General features: G+C 37.6%; 1 protein-coding gene across 3 annotated transcripts in view; it reads left to right on the top strand.

Moving 5' to 3' along the window:
- The window catches only part of LOC131681785 (zwei Ig domain protein zig-8-like), a 274,728-nt gene that overhangs the window by 200,950 nt on the left and 50,537 nt on the right, over window positions 1-23,241 (top strand). For all 3 annotated transcript variants that reach the window (XM_058962816.1, XM_058962815.1, XM_058962817.1), the window contains 4 exons: window positions 14,887-15,149; window positions 16,251-16,367; window positions 16,600-16,693; window positions 16,857-16,984. In XM_058962816.1, the coding sequence (XP_058818799.1) occupies window positions 14,887-15,149; window positions 16,251-16,367; window positions 16,600-16,693; window positions 16,857-16,984 (602 nt within the window). The remainder of the gene's footprint in view (window positions 1-14,886; window positions 15,150-16,250; window positions 16,368-16,599; window positions 16,694-16,856; window positions 16,985-23,241) is intronic.

Raw genomic sequence — 23,241 nt, 5'->3', positions numbered from 1 at the left:
GAAATGAATATGGTGCTCTTAAAAATAAAAGGGAATGTTCAAAAACTACGTAACACGCATCTAGTAAACTACGTAACACGCATCTAGTACTCCTTCAATGAAAAAGGGCAATCCACGAAAAACACTGTTCAAGATATACCTTTTCCTCGAGCCTTATGAATTAGACAACCATGTTTTAGTATTTTTCTCAAAGTAGTTTTAATTGTGTTCCGGCACACTACTTCGTAGATTGTAGACTGATGATTCTCATATACAGCTAGACTACTTGAGTGAGGATCATTGTTTGGGAATAACAATTGATCCAGTCCAAGCGAGAATTTCTCCTGAAAACCACTATCTACCATCTTTACCGTAACATGGGATGAGAAAGGAAGTGTTGATGTGGTACTTACTTAACGGAAGGCCCCGACTCAGTGACACTCCCATAAGTACCATGTACGCAATCCGTGAGTGGGTTGTTAGTCAGGATTCGCTTTAAGCAAGCAATGCGACTGAGAATACAATAGTTTATCGACTGTACGTAAATGTTCGAGAAGTTAAGGAGTTTAAACTCTGGGTAATCGTTTATCGAGCGTTTGTTTCATCGAAAACGACTTGAGCTCCGGACAGCCGGCTGTCGGGAGTTTTATCGACAATATAAAATGGACTGTAAACAATGAGTTTAAAAGTGGTATTGTGGACCATTCATAAATTATATCACGCAAAGATTGCCCAATATCAACTAACTCAACTCTCTCAACTCTCTCTCTCTCTCATATTACCACGTTATTTGTTCCCTGGGTCTAATACGAATCAAATGATCTCAGATGTAACAGGGTTGCTATGATTAACAAAAAAATCCACTTGTTTTGAAGTCATGCTGCTTCTTTAGTTAATAACTTTTCTCAGCAAATTTTCACAAACCCTCAATGTTCCACGAATATTTTCATTAGAAGAATACCTTTAGAAATATATAGTGTTCTCATGAATTGATTGATGAGGTGATTTTTTAAGAATGTATTTTCTATGTTCATCGATTTTCCATACTAATTTCCATACAAATTTTGAAATTTTTGGAGGGTCCGTAGACACAATCGATCGGTACCAAAATTTGCACAATTACTAAGGGCCATAAAAGGAATCAGTAGAGCCTGGTGGAGCTAAAAATCAAAAATTGAACCAGTCTAGTGGTCGTACAAGCTCAGGCTCAGTGACGAGCAAAGAATGCGGTTACTAAGCATTGCGTTTATCCAACCCGAGATACATGCAGATACCGCATGACCGCTCGTCACTTTCAGAATAGACAAAAAAGCATCTTCAATATCTAGGAATACACCCAAGCTATATTGCTTGAGCGATGTTGTACACAACATCGTGAAGCAGAGTGATCGTGGATTTCCCACACTGATATGCATATTGCATTTTGTGCAGTGAATATTCAACTAGACTAACGTTCCTGATGTGATGGTCGATTATCTGTTCCAAAGCTTTTAGAAGAAAAGATAGTCCTAAAACTGTTAGCTTTCTCATAGCTTGAACGTCCCCCTTTGGGAACAAATCTAAAAGTTATTTCTCGCCATGCTTTCGGGACATACCCGGTAGCAAGACTGGAAAGCATAATGATTGAATCCTCGATGCATGCACTTCCTGAACCCGATCTATATCGCATGACCGATAGTCGTTTAGATCTCTAACAGTGAGTTCAGAAACTTCATCGACAATTTTGGGACCGATGGAGAACCTGCAAGAGCTTCCAAGAGACCACAAAATTTGTCATTCAAACATGAAAATTCCGGATCGAATGGTGCTCTTTGTGAATGAATTTCTGGCTTCCCATAAGTGGCCGCTTGCCAGAATCTTGGAGATTTGACTCATGTAGTCTCTGAAAACCAGTAAAGGCATCATAAAACAACCGATCGAAAAAAAATTGTTTGTTTTCGATAAATCGCGTTGAATCGACTGATCCGAAAATACTGCAGGAAACGATGCATGAGGAAACAACGTCACCATTGAACGGAACTCCTGAATTCTGATCGCACTAAAGGATACATGTGAACCTAGATTGAAAATGTGAATTATGTTAGTTTTAATAAGTTTTTTAAATATCAAAATGAAGATATGTTTAGTTGAAATTGATATTTCCATATAGTGGCGATGTCCATGGTAGTATAAAATCAAAGGAAGGTACTAGATTTCACTGATGGTATAGCGAGCACTGCACATTTCTTATTCATAATAATAAAGGGTTTATTAAATAACTTACCGGTGTAACACTTACATAGTGAGTCATCAAAGAAATAATTCCTCTGCCACCTGTTTCGCTTGGTGCTGCTGCTATAGGAAAAGTTAACCATTTTAAATACCGGTAACAACAGACTCTTTTCCTCACTTGCCATTCAAGTAGGAAGCTGATATCAGATCAACATCCTCATAACATGTGCCCTAGGGCATAGAAAAAAAAAAATTTGAATTTTTTTGAAATTGGTACTATGGGAAAATATGGAGGAAAAATACATTAAATGCTATAACTTTTGAAGTAGCAATCAGAAAATTACAATTTAAACCTCTTTTGAAATGAAATAATCTTAGCATTTGAATGGAGATATTTTTGTTTCTAGGAAAATACGGGAAAGTGGGGTACTGGGTCATTTTGGACCCAAAATCCCATATTTTTAATGATTTTTCTGCTCCGTGATGCAAATCATACATATTTTGTAGTTTTTCTAATGTGAAAAAATCTCAGAAATCGATCGGAACGCTTTTGACCTTAGTCCGAATACGAGAAGTTGGGGTTATATGGCTTTTTGTCATTCATATTAAATTTTATCCTTTTCTCATGCATATATCTCTATTATTCTTCAATCAATTTTCATAAAATGTAAGTTGTTGAACGTATAAAATTCTGAGGAATAAAACAAAAATAAAAACGTTAAGGGTAAAATTCAGAAACATCAAACTTTTTGATATTTACTCTACAAATCTCATTTTTTTCATTATTTATTCTAATACCTCAACTTCCCCTATTTTACCAGGAATGAAACTTTTCTCATGTGATCCCTAAGCATATTTTACACTAAAAGTAGTAAATTAAATAAGAATTTTGTTGTTAAATGGAGTTAATATGTGCTATTTTATGATAAAAATGTGAAATTGACACTATATGTCAGATAATTTGATGTTTTTGAATTTTACCGGTAACGAATCTATTTTTGTTATAATCGTAAGGATTTTCTACGTTCAACAAGGTATAGTTTATGAAAATTGAGTGAAGAATAATAGAGATATATTCACGAGAAAATGATGAAGTTTAATATGAATGACAAAAGGCCATATAACCCCAACTTCTCGTATTCGAACAAAGGTCAAAAAGGCTCCGATCGATTTTTGAGATTTTTTCACATTAGAAAAACTACAAAATATGTATGATTTGCATCACGGAGCAGAAAAATCATTAAAAATATGGGATTTTGGGGCCAAAATGACCCAGTACCCCACTTTCCCGTTTTTTTCTAGAAACAAAAATATCTCCATCCAAATACTAAGATTATTTCCTTCTAAAAGAGGTATAAATTGTAATTGTCTAATTGCTATTTCAAAAGTTATAGCATTTAATGTATTTTCCTCCATATTTTCCCATAGTACCAATTTCAAAAAAATTCAAGCGAAGTGGGCGGGGGTCTAAAATTGTCCAAATGATGTGAAATTTGGCATCTGAGCTTACTTTGACATTTGTCACAATATGAGAGGGGGGCCTTCGAGAATTTAAAAAAAATTTTTTTTTGCAATGCCCTAATGTGCCCAATCAAACGTTGTTATTATTCAAATCGGTGAACTTATAAATGACCTCCCGATCAAATGGTTGCTCCTTTGTATAAAATGGCCCCTTAAATTTCGTATCAAACAACACATACGCATAACCAATTGAATTTGAAGAACAAAGACTCGTCATTAGCAGGATTTTTTTCCTGATGTTAATTATCAATTTTCAAAAAAATGTTTGCTTTCTAGTTCACCGTTCAAATGAGTACTGAAGTATCCACATGTTTATAGGGCAAAGTGCCTATTTTCACCATACTAAGCAGGGTGCCTCACCAATTCATTAATTTCTCGGCATACAATCAATGGAATGCGAAAAAATGGACGTCAACAGCTTTGCTTCGTTGTTAAGAACCAATATAATAACACAAATGCGCTGAAAACAGTGAAATTCTCGTGTTTGAGCGCAACGAAAACTCGAATCGAGTGCCCCTGTTGTTGTGCTACCATTTGACTCAATGCGTTGAACAAAGATGGCAGACACTGCTCTAACCAACGGCTTCAAACGGGTAGGGTGATAATAGAAACATGGCGAAAATCGGCTCAACACCCTATTTAACCGTTATGTGCCGATGTTAACAGGCCAACGAGGGTACCCGGGTACCCACAAATTGAAATGCTCATAACAGTGGCTTCCTTTAACCGATTTGGACAGTTTTAGATGTTTTGGATTCAGGAACTCGTTTGATTTTTGATTCTGTAAAATTGAACCGGATGAATAGATCTGGTTCTTGGTAACCCGGATTTTACGGAGTAATCTTCCAGTACTAGGGTATGATTTGTAAATATTAATAATGTCCCAACAATATGAGTATTACAACTCTTCAAATTGTCTCGGAAGTCTGTTATTTATTGTTGCGGGACCCTATGGTAATTTTAAAAATGAAATTGGAATGGAATGGCCACTAAAGGCCCCAAGGGAACCTGCTCCGGAATTTTCGTTCCGGGGTCAAATCACTAAATGGTTCCAAAACCACAAGATACAGCCTACTGATGCAATTCCAAGAATTTTGATACCCATATTGTTTGTATTCCGTTGAAATTCACAAATAATATCTCAGCACTGGAACTTGCTGCCGGAAATCCGGATTCTCGGGAACCAAATGAAGTAACTCGATTCATTTTTAACAAGTTTAAAAGTGGATAAGTTCCAGAATCCAAATTATCTTAGCTATTGGCATTTCACTTATGTGGGCACCCGGGTACCCACATCGGCCTGTTACGTAGTAAAAAAAATCAAGAGCCCCTCCTCACTCCCCTTTACTATATCAACAATATTACTAACCCAAAAGCTTGACTTAGTGAAGTTCGCACAAAGTTTCAATTTCCAGTTATGGATAAAACATGGGAATTTAATTAATTGAAACTTAAAAAGGTACCGCGTCGGACACATCACGGATAATTATTTTTGATTTCAAAATAGAAAAAAAATTCCAGACCCTTAGAAAGTACAATTCAAAACTTGTATCGTATAAAAATGAAACAAGCTTTCATTTAGTGAGTGGTTTAGCAATATTGATTTGTTTGAGATAAAAAGTAAAATACAATAAAATAGTAATCAACGCGAAATTCACTAAATTTTGTTCAGTTGTGTCTTCGAAGGATTTTACGTTTTTGCAGGACAGGTAACAAACTTATTTGAATAGAAACTATCAGGTTTTATTGTTCTCAACAAGAATAACGAGCTGCACTTTTCATGTTAATTAGGTACTACAGCGTTTCATATATTGATCAACTTGTCGGCTATTTTGTGAAATATTTCTAACGACTTCAAGCGTTTAAATCGGATTAAGGTATTTCAGAACAAGGATTGCCTCCACCCCGTAAAAATTTGGCAATGCTAAACATCCAGGGCGAACACGAAATTATTGCGACACATTCAACAGGGCATAACTTTTTTTACCATTGGGTAAAAATCAACCAAATTTTGCACACTTTCTCATTGATGGGTATTGTTTACATGCTGTCAAACTCGAAGTCGTGTTTTTCGATTCAACGAAAATGGAGGTGAACCAACGCGAGTCGAGAGAACAATTTTTTTCAAAACTCCTAGAATTTCCTGACCTGTTGTACCGGCAGTTGGGAAAAATGTTGAACATTCACCATTCAACCGTCTCCAGAGTGTTGAAGCGGTTCCAGGAGCGGTTGACGTTGGACCACGGCAAAGGAGCTGGAAGAAAACCGGGACTGGAGAACAAAAAGACAGAGGGAAAGGTGAAGCGGATGATTAAAGCAAATCGCTACGTCTCAAGCCTTGATTTGGCTAAAAAGATCGGCATTTCGCAGAGCAATGCAAAGAAGAGAGCTGGACTACATACATACAAGGTACAGAACTTCCCAAACCGCGATGAGCGGCAACAATCGACGGCTAAAACTCGGACACGGAAGCTCTACGAGAAGATGCTGCCAAAATGTGGCTGCTGTGTGATGGACGACGAAATGTATATAAATGTCGATTTTAAGCAAATTCCGGGGTTGGAGTTTTTCACTGGCAAGAGCAAGTTCTATGTGGACGACAAATTTAAGAAGACGAAAATGTCGAAGTTCACCTCCAAATATCTCATTTGGCAGGCCATCTGCTCTTGCGGACTGAGGAGTGAGCCTTTCGTGACAAAGGGCACAGTAAATGGCGAGATCTACAAATCTGAGTGCCTCGAGAAGCGCCTTTTGCCGTTCTTGCAGCAGCACGACGAAGCTCCGCTATTTTGGCCAGATTTGGCATCATGCCACTATTCTAAAAGTGTCCTGGAGTGGTATGAGGCCAATTCTGTACATTTTGTTCCAAAGGACATGAATTCGCCAAATTGTCTGGAGCTGCGCCCGGTGGAGCAGTACTAGGCAATGATGAAGCGGGAACTTCGGAAGAGCAAGAAGACAGTCAAAGACGAGAAGGACATGTTAAGAAAATGGAAAAAAACTGAGAAACTGGTACCGGATGACATCGTAAAGACTTTGATGGAGGGCATCAAGCGAAAATGCGTTCAATTTTACACTCAAGGCTCCATCGATTAACTTTTCTTTTGATTTTTGAAGTAAATATGTGTATAAAACTACCCTAAAATTTTGGTTTGATTTTAAACATTATAAGAAAATTGGCATGACATTTTCGGTGTCGCAATAATTTCGTGTTCGCTCTTTACAAACCGGTTGATAACTAATTATTCGTACAGGCACCTTTCGCTTTTAAAGTTAGCGAAAATATAACAACACCAGCAAAGCCAGCGGATTAATTCGCCGATCGAGAGAAAGTCAAGAGAAAGTCTTAAAATCTTCAAAAGCAGCGAATTCTCATGCACGAAAAATTGTCCTGGGCGGTGGGTATTATGATCCAATCCGTTTCAAGCTCGTTATTGTTTATTGAAATTGGTGTAGGTGTGGAGGTCCGGACCGACTGAGAGCCAACTTTGTTTAAATGTAGGTACTAGTGATTTACTACCCACTAAATGATTTCCTTCGTATCCACTGAAAGTGATAATGAAAAATCACTTCTATATGACGCAGGTGCAATTCCTACTCTACCGAGAAGTAGATTCTATTCTGAAACCACTCGAAATAATTACGGGTAAAGTGTCGGGGAACAAAAAAAATGAAAAATGCACAATAGTTTCAGGTGTGAAATAAAACTACCTTTTTGCCATTATATTTAATTGGTGCAGCATGACGCTGGTTCACTGTTTCAGCAGTAATTAGTTCCTCACTCGCTTATTTTCTTTTCAAATGAAAAATGAAAGAACTAGCTCTTGCTCAACATAATTTTCAAGTATGTTGAAATTACAGCTAACTAATCCAATACATGTATCTGAGTATTTCCAACCAAAAATTGTTTAATAAATAGACTACAATTTATATTTGTTGCTCTTTTCAGAGTTATCTATTCATACGGGATTTCCAGACTACCAGGGCATTCACATGTATGCGCGACAGCACAAATTTGAAACCCTGCGGATTACAAAAAAGAGCCACACTGACAACAAAACGCTTTTCACGCCTCCCACGAAAAAAAAGTCTGCTTCGAAAGCTACGATGCGAAAATTTCGATTGGTTTCGGTAGCAAAATTCCATTTCGTGGAAAACCATTTTCAGGCAGGTCGGATTACAATGTACACGTATCGCATCCGCTTCGCACTGACGCTTCGTGTTGGCAGTATTCGGTAGCAACGATGGTGACTGTAGGTGACAGGAATCGAAACATTGCCCGATCATTTGATACCCACTAGTGCGTTCCTAAACCGGCTGTCTGGGTCTGGCGAACGGTGAGGGAGGAGGGGTGGGGCCTTGCAGCAAATTATGGAAGTTTTCTCCCATTAATGTGGTATTACGTAACAGGAGAGTGAGTTCATTTGGCCCGGAGAGCGCTGAATTAGAAATAATAATTTACCATATTTGATACGCCGCTGGCGATGAATATTATTAGGTGGAATAATTTCTCGACCAGTTTGGTCTTTGGCATCGAGGGTCAGATAACTCTCAATCAATGATTCGAGAGAACATTACTGCCAATATTACAAGTTAATTATATCGGATGTAAACATGTTTTGGATGTAGCGCGTCAGCCCAGTTGGCTGTTGATCTAAAGTTCGATAATTAGATTCTTGGTTTTGGGGGGGTTGTACTCATTTGCGCTATGCTCAAATTATCAGTACATAATTTGAACCAGTAAATTGTAGCTATACGGAGCTTCGCTCGAAAATATCAGAATTATGGCACTGTGCTCGGAAGCGATGCGATGTTTTCTAGTTAATTGAAAGTCTGGGTGAAAAGAAATTTCTGCTCACATATTTGAGCGACCAAGAATGAAAGCCGCAAAATCACAACGTGCTTCGTAAAGTCTGCTTCAAATGTATTAAATTGTAAAATATTGCATATAAATTTCAATCGAAAGAATCGTCAAAAATCTTTCAGTATAAAACGGAAAAAGGGTATCAGGTTCTTACAAAGTAGTTTTAGTTAATCGAAGGTTTTATTCTCCTATTTGACGATTTACAAGGTTCCAGAAAAAAATTTCGGAAGGGGGTCCGAAATTTCAATTTTCAAATGTTCATTGTACAATACATAATTTGTAATACCCTCATTTAAATAAAATCAGTTTTGGTGGTCGAACCTGCTTTGGAATGGTTTTGAATTTAAAACGGATTTAAAATAGAAACTATTTTAAAATTTCCCAAAAAGTTAAAAAATTTCGAGGGGGGGGGGTCCGGACCCCAAAGACGCTCCTCCTGGATCCGCTACTGCGATTTACGTATTTAACTTCGAACGGAGCATTTATTATTGAACGGATATTATACTCAAGGTTCATCACTGCCAACTTTTTTGTGGAAAAGCTTCTCAAGCGATTCTTACGCTGAAGTATCTCAGTCCCATTCTTTTGCTTGAAGTTTATATACGATTTAGAAAGGTTATGCAATCACTCTTAACATTGCTAACCTAATCCCAAATACCATTCGCCTCAGTTCGTCGATATCGGAAAATGTCTGTGTGTATATGTGTATGTGTATGTGTATGTGTATGTGTATGTGTATGTGTATGTGGAAAAAATGTAACCTCTGTTTCTCAAAGACCGACTTGGGCAAGCTTAGTCTCAAATGAAAGGTACTACCTTCCCATCGGATGCTATTGATTTCTTTTATTGATTGAACTTCCGGTTCCGGAGTTACGGCTTGAATAGTGCGACCACACAGAAAATTCCGATATAAACTGGTACCACTGTGATATTAAAATGATGCAAAATTTATTAAAATGGGTGGAAAATTACTTGAATTTGTAAGATCACTAATGACTAACCGAAGTCGCTTTTACCACATTGGCCACCTACGACGGTTCTTGATTCCATATAAGCAGGAACTAAAAACTATAAAATTCTCAAAATTATTGAAATGCTTCGTCTGAACAACGTATAGTCGACAAGGTACGTTAATATTGCAGTATTTAATTTTAATTGATTGTTAATAAAGTTGATTGCTGAATGTTCAAGAGACCATCCAACAGATTGTTCGCATTTTAAATCAATCGCCGGACATGAAATGGAAGAAACTGCAACGAAAACCCAAACCTAACTTCACTCATAAGCAGAATCGGCTCTCCCGGAAGTAGTCTGGAAGACAGAATGGTGAAATGTTGTGCTTTCTTACGAGGAAAAGTTTAATTTGGACGAACCGAACTCCCAAGCAACCAAAAGTTCGGATAATACTTAAAAACACACTATAAAGTTCATATACAGTTCTTAGCGAGCTTTTAAGCTGCTTAAGCTTTAATGGAACTTCAAAAATGCTTATGCCGCTATTAGAACTCAAGACGTATCGGAAAATTACCTCAAACGTGAAGCTTTCGCACCTACCTTATACGAACTTTTGGTTGCTTGGCTTGTTACAATAGCTACTGGCACGCTTCCAACCATGCAAGCGTCATGAGATCGAAGCGAAACTTTGAGGGTGGAAGTTTGATGATATGGGGTACCTTTCCTACAATACCAAGCTTTCCACTAATTTCATCTCATCCCAGATGAATTCCGGAAGGTATTTGGAACTGTTGGAAGATGTTTTGATCGGCCATAATTGGAACCACGAAACTCAGGACATCGTTTTTGAGCAAAATAATTCATATATCCACATCTCAAAGCAATCCATGGCTTGCAGTTGCTTGATTGCAACTCCATCAAAAACCACTGGCGAATATTGCCTAGAATGGTTTATGCGAACGGATTTCAGTTTGACAACATTTCCTCTCTTAAAATAGCAATCAAAGAATATTAGGCCAAGGTCGACATAGCAACACTGCAAAAGCTTTCTGATTCAATGTCAAGCCGTATTTTTTAAGTAATTCGAAACGATGGCGGCCATGCTAAGTACTGTGTCCTAATTTATCTTAGTACCTTTATTCATCCCACCCATTTGAATACATTAGTAGGAGCAGTGTCTGCTATCTCTATTCAACGTATTAGCTCAAATGGTATGATGACTTCTCACGAACGAAGTTTGTACCTGTGTGCAAAATTTCCTGCGCGCGTTCAACCTCAAACATACTTTGTCTTGATGTACAGGTTCGCCTCGAACATCGAACCCAAGTGAACGATGTACAAAATCTAGTTCAAACATCCGTGTACGTACACCGGGTGCGTACACGGGAACGTTTCGCACAAGGCGAAAAGAGAAAAATGGTGCCACGAAGTCATGTATACACACACCGTGTACGTACATTGGGTTCGGTTGTGCAGCCGAACATGTGCACGTGTTTTGGTACGAAATAACGTGTTTGAGTTCGTACACGAAGTGTGGGTTTAATATGAGAACAGAAGCGGAGCGAACATTGTGTACGATGTACATTTGGGAAGTCTGGTGGAATCTGTAGTGCAAATAAGTTGCTTCGAGAATGCCATTTATAAATGGAATTTTCCCTCAATTTCTTTTGACCCAAAGCACAATACATAACAAGACAAGATTATTTCGTCTTTGCAGGTTAATATCTCTTAAGGATTTTTGAACAACCGCTTCCAGTCTTCCAGTATTGCAGTTTTCCAGTCTTCTAGTCTTCCAGAATTCCAGTCTTCCAGTCTTCCAGTCTTCCAGTCTTCCAGTCTTCCAGTCTTCCAGTCTTCCAGTCTTCCAGTCTTCCAGTCTTCCAGTCTTCCAGTCTTCCAGTCTTCCAGTCTTCCAGTCTTCCAGTCTTCCAGTCTTCCAGTCTTCCAGTCTTCCAGTCTTCCAGTCTTCCAGTCTTCCAGTCTTCCAGTCTTCCAGTCTTCCAGTCTTCCAGTCTTCCAGTCTTCCAGTCTTCCAGTCTTCCAGTCCTCCAGTCTTCCAGTTTTCCAGTCTTCCAGTCTTCCAGTCTTCCAGTCTTCCAGTCTTCCAGTCTTCCAGTCTTCCAGTCTTCCAGTCTTCCAGTCTTTCAGTCTTCCAGTCTTCCAGTCTTCCAGTCTTCCAGTCTTCCAGTCTTCCAGTCTTCCAGTCTTCCAGTCTTCCAGTCTTCCAGTCTTCCAGTCTTCCAGTCTTCCAGTCTTCCAGTCTTCCAGTCTTCCAGTCTTCCAGTCTTCCAGTCTTCCAGTCTTCCAGTCTTCCAGTCTTCCAGTCTTCCAGTCTTCCAGTCTTCCAGTCTTCCAGTCTTCCAGTCTTCCAGTCTTCCAGTCTTTCAGTCTTCCAGTCTTCCAGTCTTCCAGTCTTCCAGTCTTCCAGTCTTCCAGTCTTCCAGTCTTCCAGTCTTCCAGTCTTCCAGTCTTCCAGTCTTCCAGTCTTCCAGTCTTCCAGTCTTCCAGTCTTCCAGTCTTCCAGTCTTCCAGTCTTCCAGTCTTCCAGTCTTCCAGTCTTCCAGTCTTCCAGTCTTCCAGTCTTCCAGTCTTCCAGTCTTCCAGTCTTCCAGTCTTCCAGTCTTCCAGTCTTCCAGTCTTCCAGTCTTCCAGTCTTCCAGTCTTCCAGTCTTCCAGTCTTCCAGTCTTCCAGTCTTCCAGTCTTCCAGTCTTCCAGTCTTCCAGTCTTCCAGTCTTCCAGTCTTCCAGTCTTCCAGTCTTCCAGTCTTCCAGTCTTCCAGTCTTCCAGTCTTCCAGTCTTCCAGTCTTCCAGTCTTCCAGTCTTCCAGTCTTCCAGTCTTCCAGTCTTCCAGTCTTCCAGTCTTCCAGTCTTCCAGTCTTCCAGTCTTCCAGTCTTCCAGTCTTCCAGTCTTCCAGTCTTCCAGTCTTCCAGTCTTCCAGTCTTCCAGTCTTCCAGTCTTCCAGTCTTCCAGTCTTCCAGTCTTCCAGTCTTCCAGTCTTCCAGTCTTCCAGTCTTCCAGTCTTCCAGTCTTCCAGTCTTCCAGTCTTCCAGTCTTCCAGTCTTCCAGTCTTCCAGTCTTCCAGTCTTCCAGTCTTCCAGTCTTCCAGTCTTCCAGTCTTCCAGTCTTCCAGTCTTCCAGTCTTCCAGTCTTCCAGTCTTCCAGTCTTCCAGTCTTCCAGTCTTCCAGTCTTCCAGTCTTCCAGTCTTCCAGTCTTCCAGTCTTCCAGTCTTCCAGTCTTCCAGTCTTCCAGTCTTCCAGTCTTCCAGTCTTCCAGTCTTCCAGTCTTCCAGTCTTCCAGTCTTCCAGTCTTCCAGTCTTCCAGTCTTCCAGTCTTCCAGTCTTCCAGTCTTCCAGTCTTCCAGTCTTCCAGTCTTCCAGTCTTCCAGTCTTCCAGTCTTCCAGTCTTCCAGTCTTCCAGTCTTCCAGTCTTCCAGTCTTCCAGTCTTCCAGTCTTCCAGTCTTCCAGTCTTCCAGTCTTCCAGTCTTCCAGTCTTCCAGTCATCCAGTCTTCATTCGAGTTTGTTTTGAACATATATCAAATTCGTTAAGGATACTTTTTGCATGTATCAGGTAACTAGCAGTTGGAAAATTGGATTCTGAGATGATTATGATTTTCATTGGTTTAGTTTTCGATAAGTTCATCATTCAGTTTTTTACAAGGAAAAGTTTTTTTCAAATAACTTTTTTCCTTGAAAGTTTACAACTTAAATTTTTGACGGTAGGTAGGGAACATAATTGCCCATCTTGGAACAAAATTTCATCCAAATCAAAGATGTTTTTTTTTTTTTGTAAATCGACTTTAAATTTTCAAAATCGTTTTTTTCAGTGTAGGAGTCAATGGAGAATTCTTTCAATATTTTTATTTAAAAATTTGACCAATTTTGCAAAAATCACTCCTGCAATTATTTTTTGTAGGATCTGTTTTTTTAGATTATAGCTATTTGAAAAAAAAAATGGTAAAAAAAGTTTGACCCTACTCAAAAGAGAGTCCAGATCATTTTTGGAAAAAACATAGTATGCAAAGTGGCTTTTTGTGACAAAGTTCTCATGTACAGAAAGTTTCTTTAAAATCTAAGAGGGTGCTGCCAACATTTATTCGAGTTGGCGCGAAATTAGTCAATGATAGTAAGCATAACAAGTTCTACTGATTATCATAAAACTGGGCTAATTTGTCATAACATGAGTTTGTAGCAGCCTGTAGGAAGCACATATATAAGGTTGGCATGGGAGGTTTTAAATATTCGTTTTATTAAACGCTATAAAACTTCAATGTAATCAAAATTGTTACTAGGGAAGGGCTGAGTGCATATAAGGAGAGTGACGACACTTTCAAAATTGGAACAATTATTATTTGTCAGTGTCATTCCAAACGAGTCAAATTCATGCATTTTGACAGGTCGTTTGTTCGTTTGGAATATCACTGACAGATAATCATGACAGTTGTCTTCACTCTCCTTACATACACTCTGGGGAAGGGTTATTGGCGATTCTACGTTGAAGCCGTTCACAGATAGTCCTCACACGTTTGAGCTCCATTCTATAGAACTTTGGCTAATTGTAACGATGAAGTAATGGTATGCAGGCAAAGTTTCAATAATCCCTTGGGTGAAATAAATAGCAGTTAATCCTCCGACATAAATTAAAGCAGGATCAATGAATTTGTAGAAAACGGTGCAATTTTGATTGAAAATGCCGAAGCCCGGTGGACTGGCCGACTTTTGTTTTATTAGTGTAGACAGGTTTCTGTAGTCTATTCCTCGGAATACTTTGTTATATTTTGGATGATGTTATCGACTATACCACGAACCTCTTCCGTCATGGCGGTGTTGAAGAAAACAATATCATCTACAGTATCTATGAGATGAACATGATTGGTGTTATCTGATGACCCAATTTTTGGCAAACATTTTTGCGAAGTATGTTGAATTTGTCACATTAACGATCAATTTCTTCACTTGGATGAAAACCGGTTTTCGTTGAAAACCAGTTTTTTTGAAATGAACGTTCTACAATTGTAACTAAGAAGGAAACATGTAAGATATATGAATTTCATTTTCTATTGACATGATGTGATTAGTGGATAACGTGTTCATAAATTGAAAACCGTAAAAATTTGTGCTTTAAGAATTCCGTCCTGAACAAATTTGTGGCACATTTCGAAATCACAACCATGCTTTGCCTAGAAAAAAAACCAAATATACGGCTTTCCGTTTCAAATTGAAATTTAGTTACTTGTTCATTCTGCCAAGCCTTTCAAAAGCCACCCACCCCATCGAACACCCCATTACTCATTTCAAATTCCAGTCCGTTCTCGCACTAACTTGGTTTTTCTCCCATTTTCTATTTTCCCACCAGGTATATCAAACTCGCTGCACTCAAGCGAGAGTCGCCGGCAGCACATGTCCTCCTCGGCGGAACATCATCAGCAACAGCAGGAACCAGCGGACGGATCAGACACGGCTGAGAACGAGATTTACGATTCGGATGAGAGCAACCTTCTACGAACACCGCTCGACCGGGGGCCGTACTTTGATTTATCAGCTTCGAAGAACATCACTGCCCTGGTCGGCAAAACGGCCTATCTCAACTGCCGTGTGAAGAATCTGGGCAACAAAACGGTAAGATTTTCGGTTTGATGGCGGGTCTGCTGTCTAGGATGACAATATGTTGTCCGAAACGTCCCGGTACAACAATGGGCTTTTGATTTGTAGAAAGAAGAATAGCTTTCGAAGTTTTTGCTGACGGTTCCGGTGATAGAGTTTGTATTACGCTCACTAGCACACTTCGATCGGTTTTGTAGAGCATTGAAAAAGCACAAAGAAAATTCAATTCAAAAGCAGATTTTGAATGCTACTACTAAATGTAATTTTTCCTTAGTTTTCTGTCTTGTGATAGTTATTTTTATTTCGATTATAGAAGTTTTAACCTCAGGATCACTTGTTGATCTTTTTTCGGGTTAGAGAAATCTCTTTAGTAAAATTTTTAACCTTATGTGCGGGGTTAGGTATTGAACCCAAATGGGCTGAGTTCAAGGCAATAGATTTACCACCTACGCTATGCTCGCCTCTTTCTTCTGATAGTGTTTTGTTTCTGATTGTTTTCAAACAATCTTCTATCTACTATCTTCTGTTTTCTATATTTTAAGCTGTACGCAAACGAGGTGGCAGGATGCACACCACAAAAATATTCAACCAAATTCACAGTGAATATTTTTTGTGGCGTCTGTCTTGTCGCCTCGTCTGAGTACGGCTTTATAGTATAAAATATGTTTCTGTCTTATGTATTCTGTCTTCTGTCTTCTGTCTTCTGTCTTCTGTCTTCTGTCTTCTGTCTTCTGTCTTCTGTCTTCTGTCTTCTGTCTTCTGTCTTCTGTCTTCTGTCTTCTGTCTTCTGTCTTCTGTCTTCTGTCTTCTGTCTTCTGTCTTCTGTCTTCTGTCTTCTGTCTTCTGTCTTCTGTCTTCTGTCTTCTGTCTCTTTTCTATTTTCTGTCTTTTTTGTCTTCTGTTTTCAATTCTCTGTTTCCTGTTTTCTATTTTTAATTTGTTCGTTGTCGTCTTCTTTGAATCATACTACATTTGAAGACATTCAGTCTAATGAATCGGATCTCTTTAATTCCCTAAAAAATGTGGCTCAATCTTCTCATATTTTTTGAGTTGCATTATTTAGCCAGCTCAGCAAGTTTTCATGTAACATCTATTATCTTTCCATTTTATTTACAGGTTTCCTGGGTTCGCCATCGGGATATACATCTGCTAACCGTAGGTAGATTTACGTACACATCCGATCAGCGGTTTCAGTGTGTGCATAATCCGCAAACGGACGACTGGTCTCTGCAGGTAAGCTTAAATATCGAATCCGGCGTTCAATGGTTTCTATCCATTCACTCTGAAATAGATCTTGATTTGCATATTATTAATTCATCAGTGGCTCGACAAACAGTAGAAAAACATTTTTCCAGCAATCAAATTAATTATGCATGCAAATAAAATCTGTAAAAAAACATGCAAACGTTTTCCTCCGTACCGCAAGAGGAAATATTTTTTAAAACAAATTTTCACATTGTTCTAGATTCGATACCCCCAGAAGCGGGACACCGGAGTGTATGAGTGCCAAATATCGACTACACCACCCGTCGGCCACTCCATGTACCTATCGGTAGTAGGTGAGTATCTCCTGCCCGAGCGTGGGTGGGTCCAGATGCGATAAATAGATGCATTTTTCCATTGCGTGTTCGGACATTGTGTTTCATTTGCTTCACAGTGTCCACGGGTTTTCGGTCGGATTAAATTATTTTCCCATTATGATGTATTCCTTGTTACCTGTAGAACCTGTCACCATCGTAGTAGGCGGACCGGACATTTACATCAACACCGGATCAACGGTGAACCTGACGTGTGTTGTGCGGAATTCCCCGGAACCACCGTCCACCATCATTTGGACCCACAACAATCAGGTACAAATTGAAGCATTTTGTTCTCGCGATGAACGGAATCACAGCCAAACAGAAGAAACATTTCAAAACGAAAAATTTAAATACTTTGTTCTTTTTGTGTTAAATTTCGACAATTGCTGAAGTAATTGCCTTACCAACTTTTATGCTGCCACATTTGACATTGACAAAGTTTCTGCTTAATCTTCACAAAGCTGCCATAGTACCGCGTACAATTGTTTGTGGATAAAATATTCATTGTACGAAATCCAAATGCCAGAACCTGCTCAGACTGTTAACAGCTTGAGGTTAATTGATTTTTGTTTTCAACAGTATGGAATCTTTTCGCTTTTTGCTTTTGACTGCAACATTCTGGTCTCGGTTCAATAGGCAGATCCCAGGATGCATGATCCCGGTTTCTGTTTGTTATTCAAATTCTTGTACGGGCTACGTTGTGTGGTACGAACGTCTCAAGCTCGAAAAAAATATTTCCAGGAGCGTCGAAAATAAAACAAACTTTTGTTGCACGTGGCGCTCTGTTATGTAGGTGATTTCGGCGAACATTTAAATTTTTCTGAGAAGTCAAATGTTGAGTAAGAGGATTTTTTTCTGCTCTATAACTCTCACAAATCCCAATATTATTTCAAAGAATATCTAAATGTAAAACTATCGTAAGCATTTTAAAGTTGTTAATGAAATGTTTACTTTTCTCTCTCGGGACATCGTTTTGTTTTGCTGTTTTATTGTTAATTTGGAAAAACCCGTTGGAGTGGATTTTCAATAACTCCTCCCGTAGGCATCTGCATCTTTTAGGCTAGCATGGTTAACAAACAAACCAAATGATACAATGATTTACACCTAATACTGCTTAAAATAAGCACTTCTTAAACTCTTTCTTACATAGCTATACAGGTATACCTCGATTTAACATACATTTTCCGTTCAAAACATGTAGGTTAAATCGAATTTTATGTTAAATCGAAACATAAAAGAAATTAATGTTTCGAACAGAATTATTATTTTGTTCATCGCTCGAAATATTTGCGAGGATATTACTGATTGAATCCACCTAACAGTGACATAGAACCCATATATTCATAACTAAACAAATAAATTTCTCTTCCAAACAAAAAAAATATTAATCTTAACCCTCGCAAACGTCAATTCTAACAGATATTCGTATCCAAAAGTTTGTTGTTATTATTTAAAATTTTCTTAGAATTAAGGATAATTTATAGGAATGAATAGTGTTATTAGCAGTAATATTTTCATCAGTTTCCTTCTAACATCAGCAAATTTAGATTGAACTATTTTGTGCGCGTTTTAGTAAGTTAAGGAATTTCGATTTCGTCTCGTCTGTATCATGTCAGACTAACTTGATTCAAAAGGAAAACACTATTTGAGTTCACGAGTAAACGAGTCAGAAATGAAATCTCGCACTGCTGAAAAAACAACGATATCGAACGATGGTAGCGCTATATTTCGCTTTAAGAAAAAAGTAAGATTAGAACTTTTTGTGCACAAAGGACACGAAACATCAGTTTAGAAGTCGTAGAATTCACGTCAACTCGTCAGAATCAATAAGACATTTTCGTTACAATTTAATGAAATATTTAAAAAAAATCTGTTTAACACACACCCTTATAATACAGCAAGGAGGTAGAATTTAATAGAATGTTGATATAACTGTTACACACTTAATTTTTTCTCCGGAGTCTCAGCTTTTGTCGAAACCTCAGCAGCTGAGATCTCAGCCAACATATTTTTTTGTTGAAATCTTAGTGAAAGTGACATTTGACATGTGAGACTCGGAAAATATTTCGCTGAAAATCTGTAAACAGGTGTCATGTTGCTGAGATATCAGTTTGCAAATTTGCTGACAACACCGCTCTAGAGACCGCGTAGCATTTGATGGCTGAAGCCAAAAATTGGTCCACTGCCCTCCAGCGGCAAAAACGGTAGTCTTCTTTTCATTTTTTGGATGTATCAACTAGATTTCTATTTAAACATGAAGATTTATTATTGTAAATAATATAACTCCTGGGGGCCTAGTGCCTAGAGACTTTGGACATCTTGAATCGCACGCAAATGCCAGTACATTTTTTGAACCCCTATCTCTTCTCCATTTGTTGAGTACACAGTATTACATGCAGAATCTAATCACAACTTGTGTCGGACTAACATCGCTTCTGTGTCCTTCCTCTATCTACATTAAGTCATGACCGACTCCTGGTGGGCTCGCAATGTTTGTTTAACAATACTGATAAATAAACACCTTGAGTTTACCAGGAGTTGTACAATGAAGGATGACTTGTGTCTTTCATTGTTATCGTCTATTGATTTGCTGTGCAACTCCATGAGGTGTCGATCCACAACGGCGTTTTTTCTGCAAAGCTCGAGTTGGTACGTCCATAACTCCACCATCGAGAAACTATCATGATCTTATTACAAATCCCGAATAGTTTCGTAATCACCGCTATAGCCCCAATACCTATTAGTGAGACTCACCGAGTGTCAATGTCACGTCACCGCCCTATTTCTTCGATTACTCATATCTTTCCAATTATCTATTTTTAGCTTACACGTAAAAACTAATACAAAATTTTATCAGAAACTAACTTGTGCACGAAAATTATCCGTTTATTCACCTTGTTGTGAGTAACAAAATAAGAAAGTTTTTGGAACTTAAACATAATTTATTGATCTAGCTAAAAACGAAGATAAATTATGTTGCTTAAGCATTAGAAACGATGCACATATTCCCTCACTGAAGCGGATCATACAATAAAATTAGTATTGATTCTTAACATTTCGCTTTAGTAACATTGATAATGCAAAAAAATTAAAAAAATTTAAAATGTATGTTAAATCGAGGTAAAAATTATGTTAAATCGAAGTACGTTAAATCGAGGGTATGTTAAATCGTGAGTATGTTAAATCGAGGTATACCTGTAGTACTAAAATTAACATAAACTTCTATACAAAAAACACTAAGAAAATGTTTTGTCATTTTTCAAAAAAAAAACTTTTTTGCTAAAAATTTGAACTATTTAGATCATGAAACTGCTTTCAAAAACAAGTTTTCTTATCAACTTCTTTCAACGTATTTTTATAAATAATACTATTTGCCGTCAAAAATAAAATTTTCTCATTGATTTTTTTGATACTTTAGATCAAAATGCATACAAAGAAAAATTTCGAAAATGTTGTAATTTTGGATATATTTTAACTTTGGTTTCAACTAAAACAATCATCAATTTTTTTTTCGATGCTATTATTTCCATTAGTTATTTGCATTTTTCCTTCAAGAAAAACAGGTTTTTCAAAATACTCATAAAATTTCCTTAGACCTCAATTAGACACAATATGGGTAACCATTTAAAAGAGACACGAAAACAATAAAACCTACTCTTCAAGACCATTCCGAAAATACTCATATTGATTGGGTTTTAGCGAATTTCGCTAAACCGGAAGTCGCCATCTTTGATTTCCAAATTACGTCAAAAATCAATTTCTGGCACCTACTCTTCAAGACCATTCCGAAAATAGCCATATTGATTGAGTTATAGCGAATTTCGCTAAACCGGAAGTCGCCATCTTTGATATCAAAATGGCGTCGAAAATCAATTTCTGGCACCTACTCTTCAAGACCATTCCTAAAATACCCATATTGTTGGGGTGCGGGCCATAAGGAATCTTCCAGACCCGTCTCTTCCATCTTTCCGAAAATCTTCTAAGTGTTTTGCATTCAAAAGGATTTAGAATATTTTTTGCAAAAACCGTGTTAATGGCGAAATCCGCGCAGAAAAAAACTGCCAAAATTCTTCTAAGTTCTTTGCATTTAAATGATTTAGAATTTTTTTCCGAAAAAAGTCTTTTGCATTCAAAAGGACTTATAATATTTTTGCAAAAACCGCGTCAATTGGAAAATCCGCGTAAAAAACCTCGTTATAATAACCGCGCAAAAAAAACCGCGTAAAAAACCTGGGTTTATGTTAAAAGTTGTTAGGAAAACTTTTTTCTTGAAAGCTTCTCCATGATCCAATAACACCTAAAAAGTTTTTTTCATCTTTAAAACGATAAAATTCGATTACTGATAGTTTATAGTGCACACCTAGAAAAAATCATGTAAATTTACGTCTCCTGACCATGACATATTATCGTCGCTGTTGTGCTATCTTACGACAAGCGCCATTTAGCACATTACGAGAAAAACGATTTTTAAAGTTTGAGATTGAATATCTTGAAACTTATAAATGGTATAAACAATCCAAAGAAGACAATTGATGCTTCTATCTATTCTGTATTAATCTCTCAAATATTACGAAGATCGGTTGACTATCGTGCGAGTTTTTACTATGAATGTAAACAAAAGTCGCACCCACACGTGTCATAGGCGTGTATTGATGACAAAATTTGTATGACGTGTCATAATCGTGCATGGAAAATTTTCCATAGAAAAAAATCATCACTTTTTAACTTTTATTCATATCTTTGGGTTCATATGGTCTATAAACATTCGGTGAAATGCATTTTAAAGGAAATGAGTCGGGGAATCTAGAAAAAAATGTTATTCTTGATTACAGTGTTGCCAAATATCTTTTATTTCCAGTTCAAAACTAAAACTGTGTTTTTCTCTCACAACTCGTATAATTTTTTTTCGAAAATGTTTATGCCTTTGTGTTCCTCAGACATTTTCACACATAAAACCGTTTAAAACTTCAATATAATTTGAGCCAATCCCTAGATATAGTGATTTGAAGCAAAAAACTCGTAATTTCTCATCATGTTTCTAGCTATATCTAAGTAACTAAGTAGAATTTATAAATTCTGAAAACGCCACTTTGTAGAGATTTTTTAAACAAGTAATGTGGCATATCTAACTCAGTTTACCCCAAAATGGCGTTTGTCATAAGATAGCACAACAGCGACGATATACGAGCATCAAAAACGACATAGTTTTACGTATGGTTTTAATTTTACATGTCGTTGAATTTTGCGGGTCACGTAATTTTACTCCACATATGGTGTTTGATTAAAATGTTGAAGGGTGTAATATTATGGCACTGCGCGTGGAAAGTACATCTTTCATGTAAAATTAAACAGAACACGTTTATATTTCGTCATTTCGTCAATTACGGTTTTTTAGATTGTGGCAAGTTTGGAATTACGTCAAAGATAAAATTCAGATTTTTTTGGTGTGTGGAGAAACGTGAATAACATTTAAAAAGAGGATAATTTCACGAATTAATTGTTTTTTCTGAAGCAAATTTCCAAATATCTCGACAACTATCGTTTTTGGAAGATTTTTCTTAAATGTATACTAAGTTTTTTTTATCATACGGTTTTTTTCGCATTTTTTCGCACGGTTTTCGCAATTGGCACGGTTTTTTTACACGGTTTTCGCAATTAACAAGGTTTTCCTTTTAAAGGCAAAAGACTTCGTTTCGAAGTCGTTTTCACCACAATTTTTTTTTTGCACGGATTTCGAAAAATGCAAATTGAAAAATTTTAAGGTATTTTGAAGGCAAAAGACTTAAACGGTTTTCGATCAAGTTTTTTTTTGCACGGATTTTGCACTTAGCACGGTTTTTCGCAAAAATATTCTAAGTCCTCTTGAAGGCAAAAGACTTAGACGATTTTTGATTCAGTCTTCCATGTCCATGTCTGAAGCCATTTGGAAGATCAAGATGGCAACTTCAGGTTCAGTGGAATTCTCAAAAACGCCATCAATATGGGTATTTTTGGAACGAGATTCATGAGTGGACGTCAGATATCGATGCTCATTTTATTGGCCATTTTGAAAACCAATATGGCGACCTCCGGTTCAGTGGAATTCTATAAAACTCCATCAATATGGGCATTTTTGCAACAGGCCTGACGAATAGAGCCAAATATCAATGTCTAAGGCCATTTGGAATACCAAGATGGCGACTTCCGGTTTAACGGAATCCTCTATAACCCGATCAATATGCAATTTTTTAGAGCAGGCCTAATGAATTCAATTACCGAAACAATATGAGAATTTTTGGAATAGCGTTGATGAATAAATACCGGATGTCAATTGTCAATGTTTTAATCTATGATGGTAACTTCTAGTTTAGTAAACATATGGACATTCATCTTAAGAATACAACGAAGACCCGATTTTATTATTCCTCTTGATTTTGTCAGCTTCCTGGTTCGATTATGAGCCTCGCATAAAAATACGCTCGATGAGCTCTAGCATACGAACCAGCTCAAATTCGAGTAAATCCATTCATGAGCACAGTTTTCTTATC

The sequence above is a fragment of the Topomyia yanbarensis genome, chromosome 2 (assembly GCF_030247195.1).
Source record: "Topomyia yanbarensis strain Yona2022 chromosome 2, ASM3024719v1, whole genome shotgun sequence".
Taxonomy (NCBI): Eukaryota; Metazoa; Arthropoda; class Insecta; order Diptera; family Culicidae; genus Topomyia; species Topomyia yanbarensis.
This window is presented reverse-complemented; position numbering and strand designations above follow the sequence as displayed.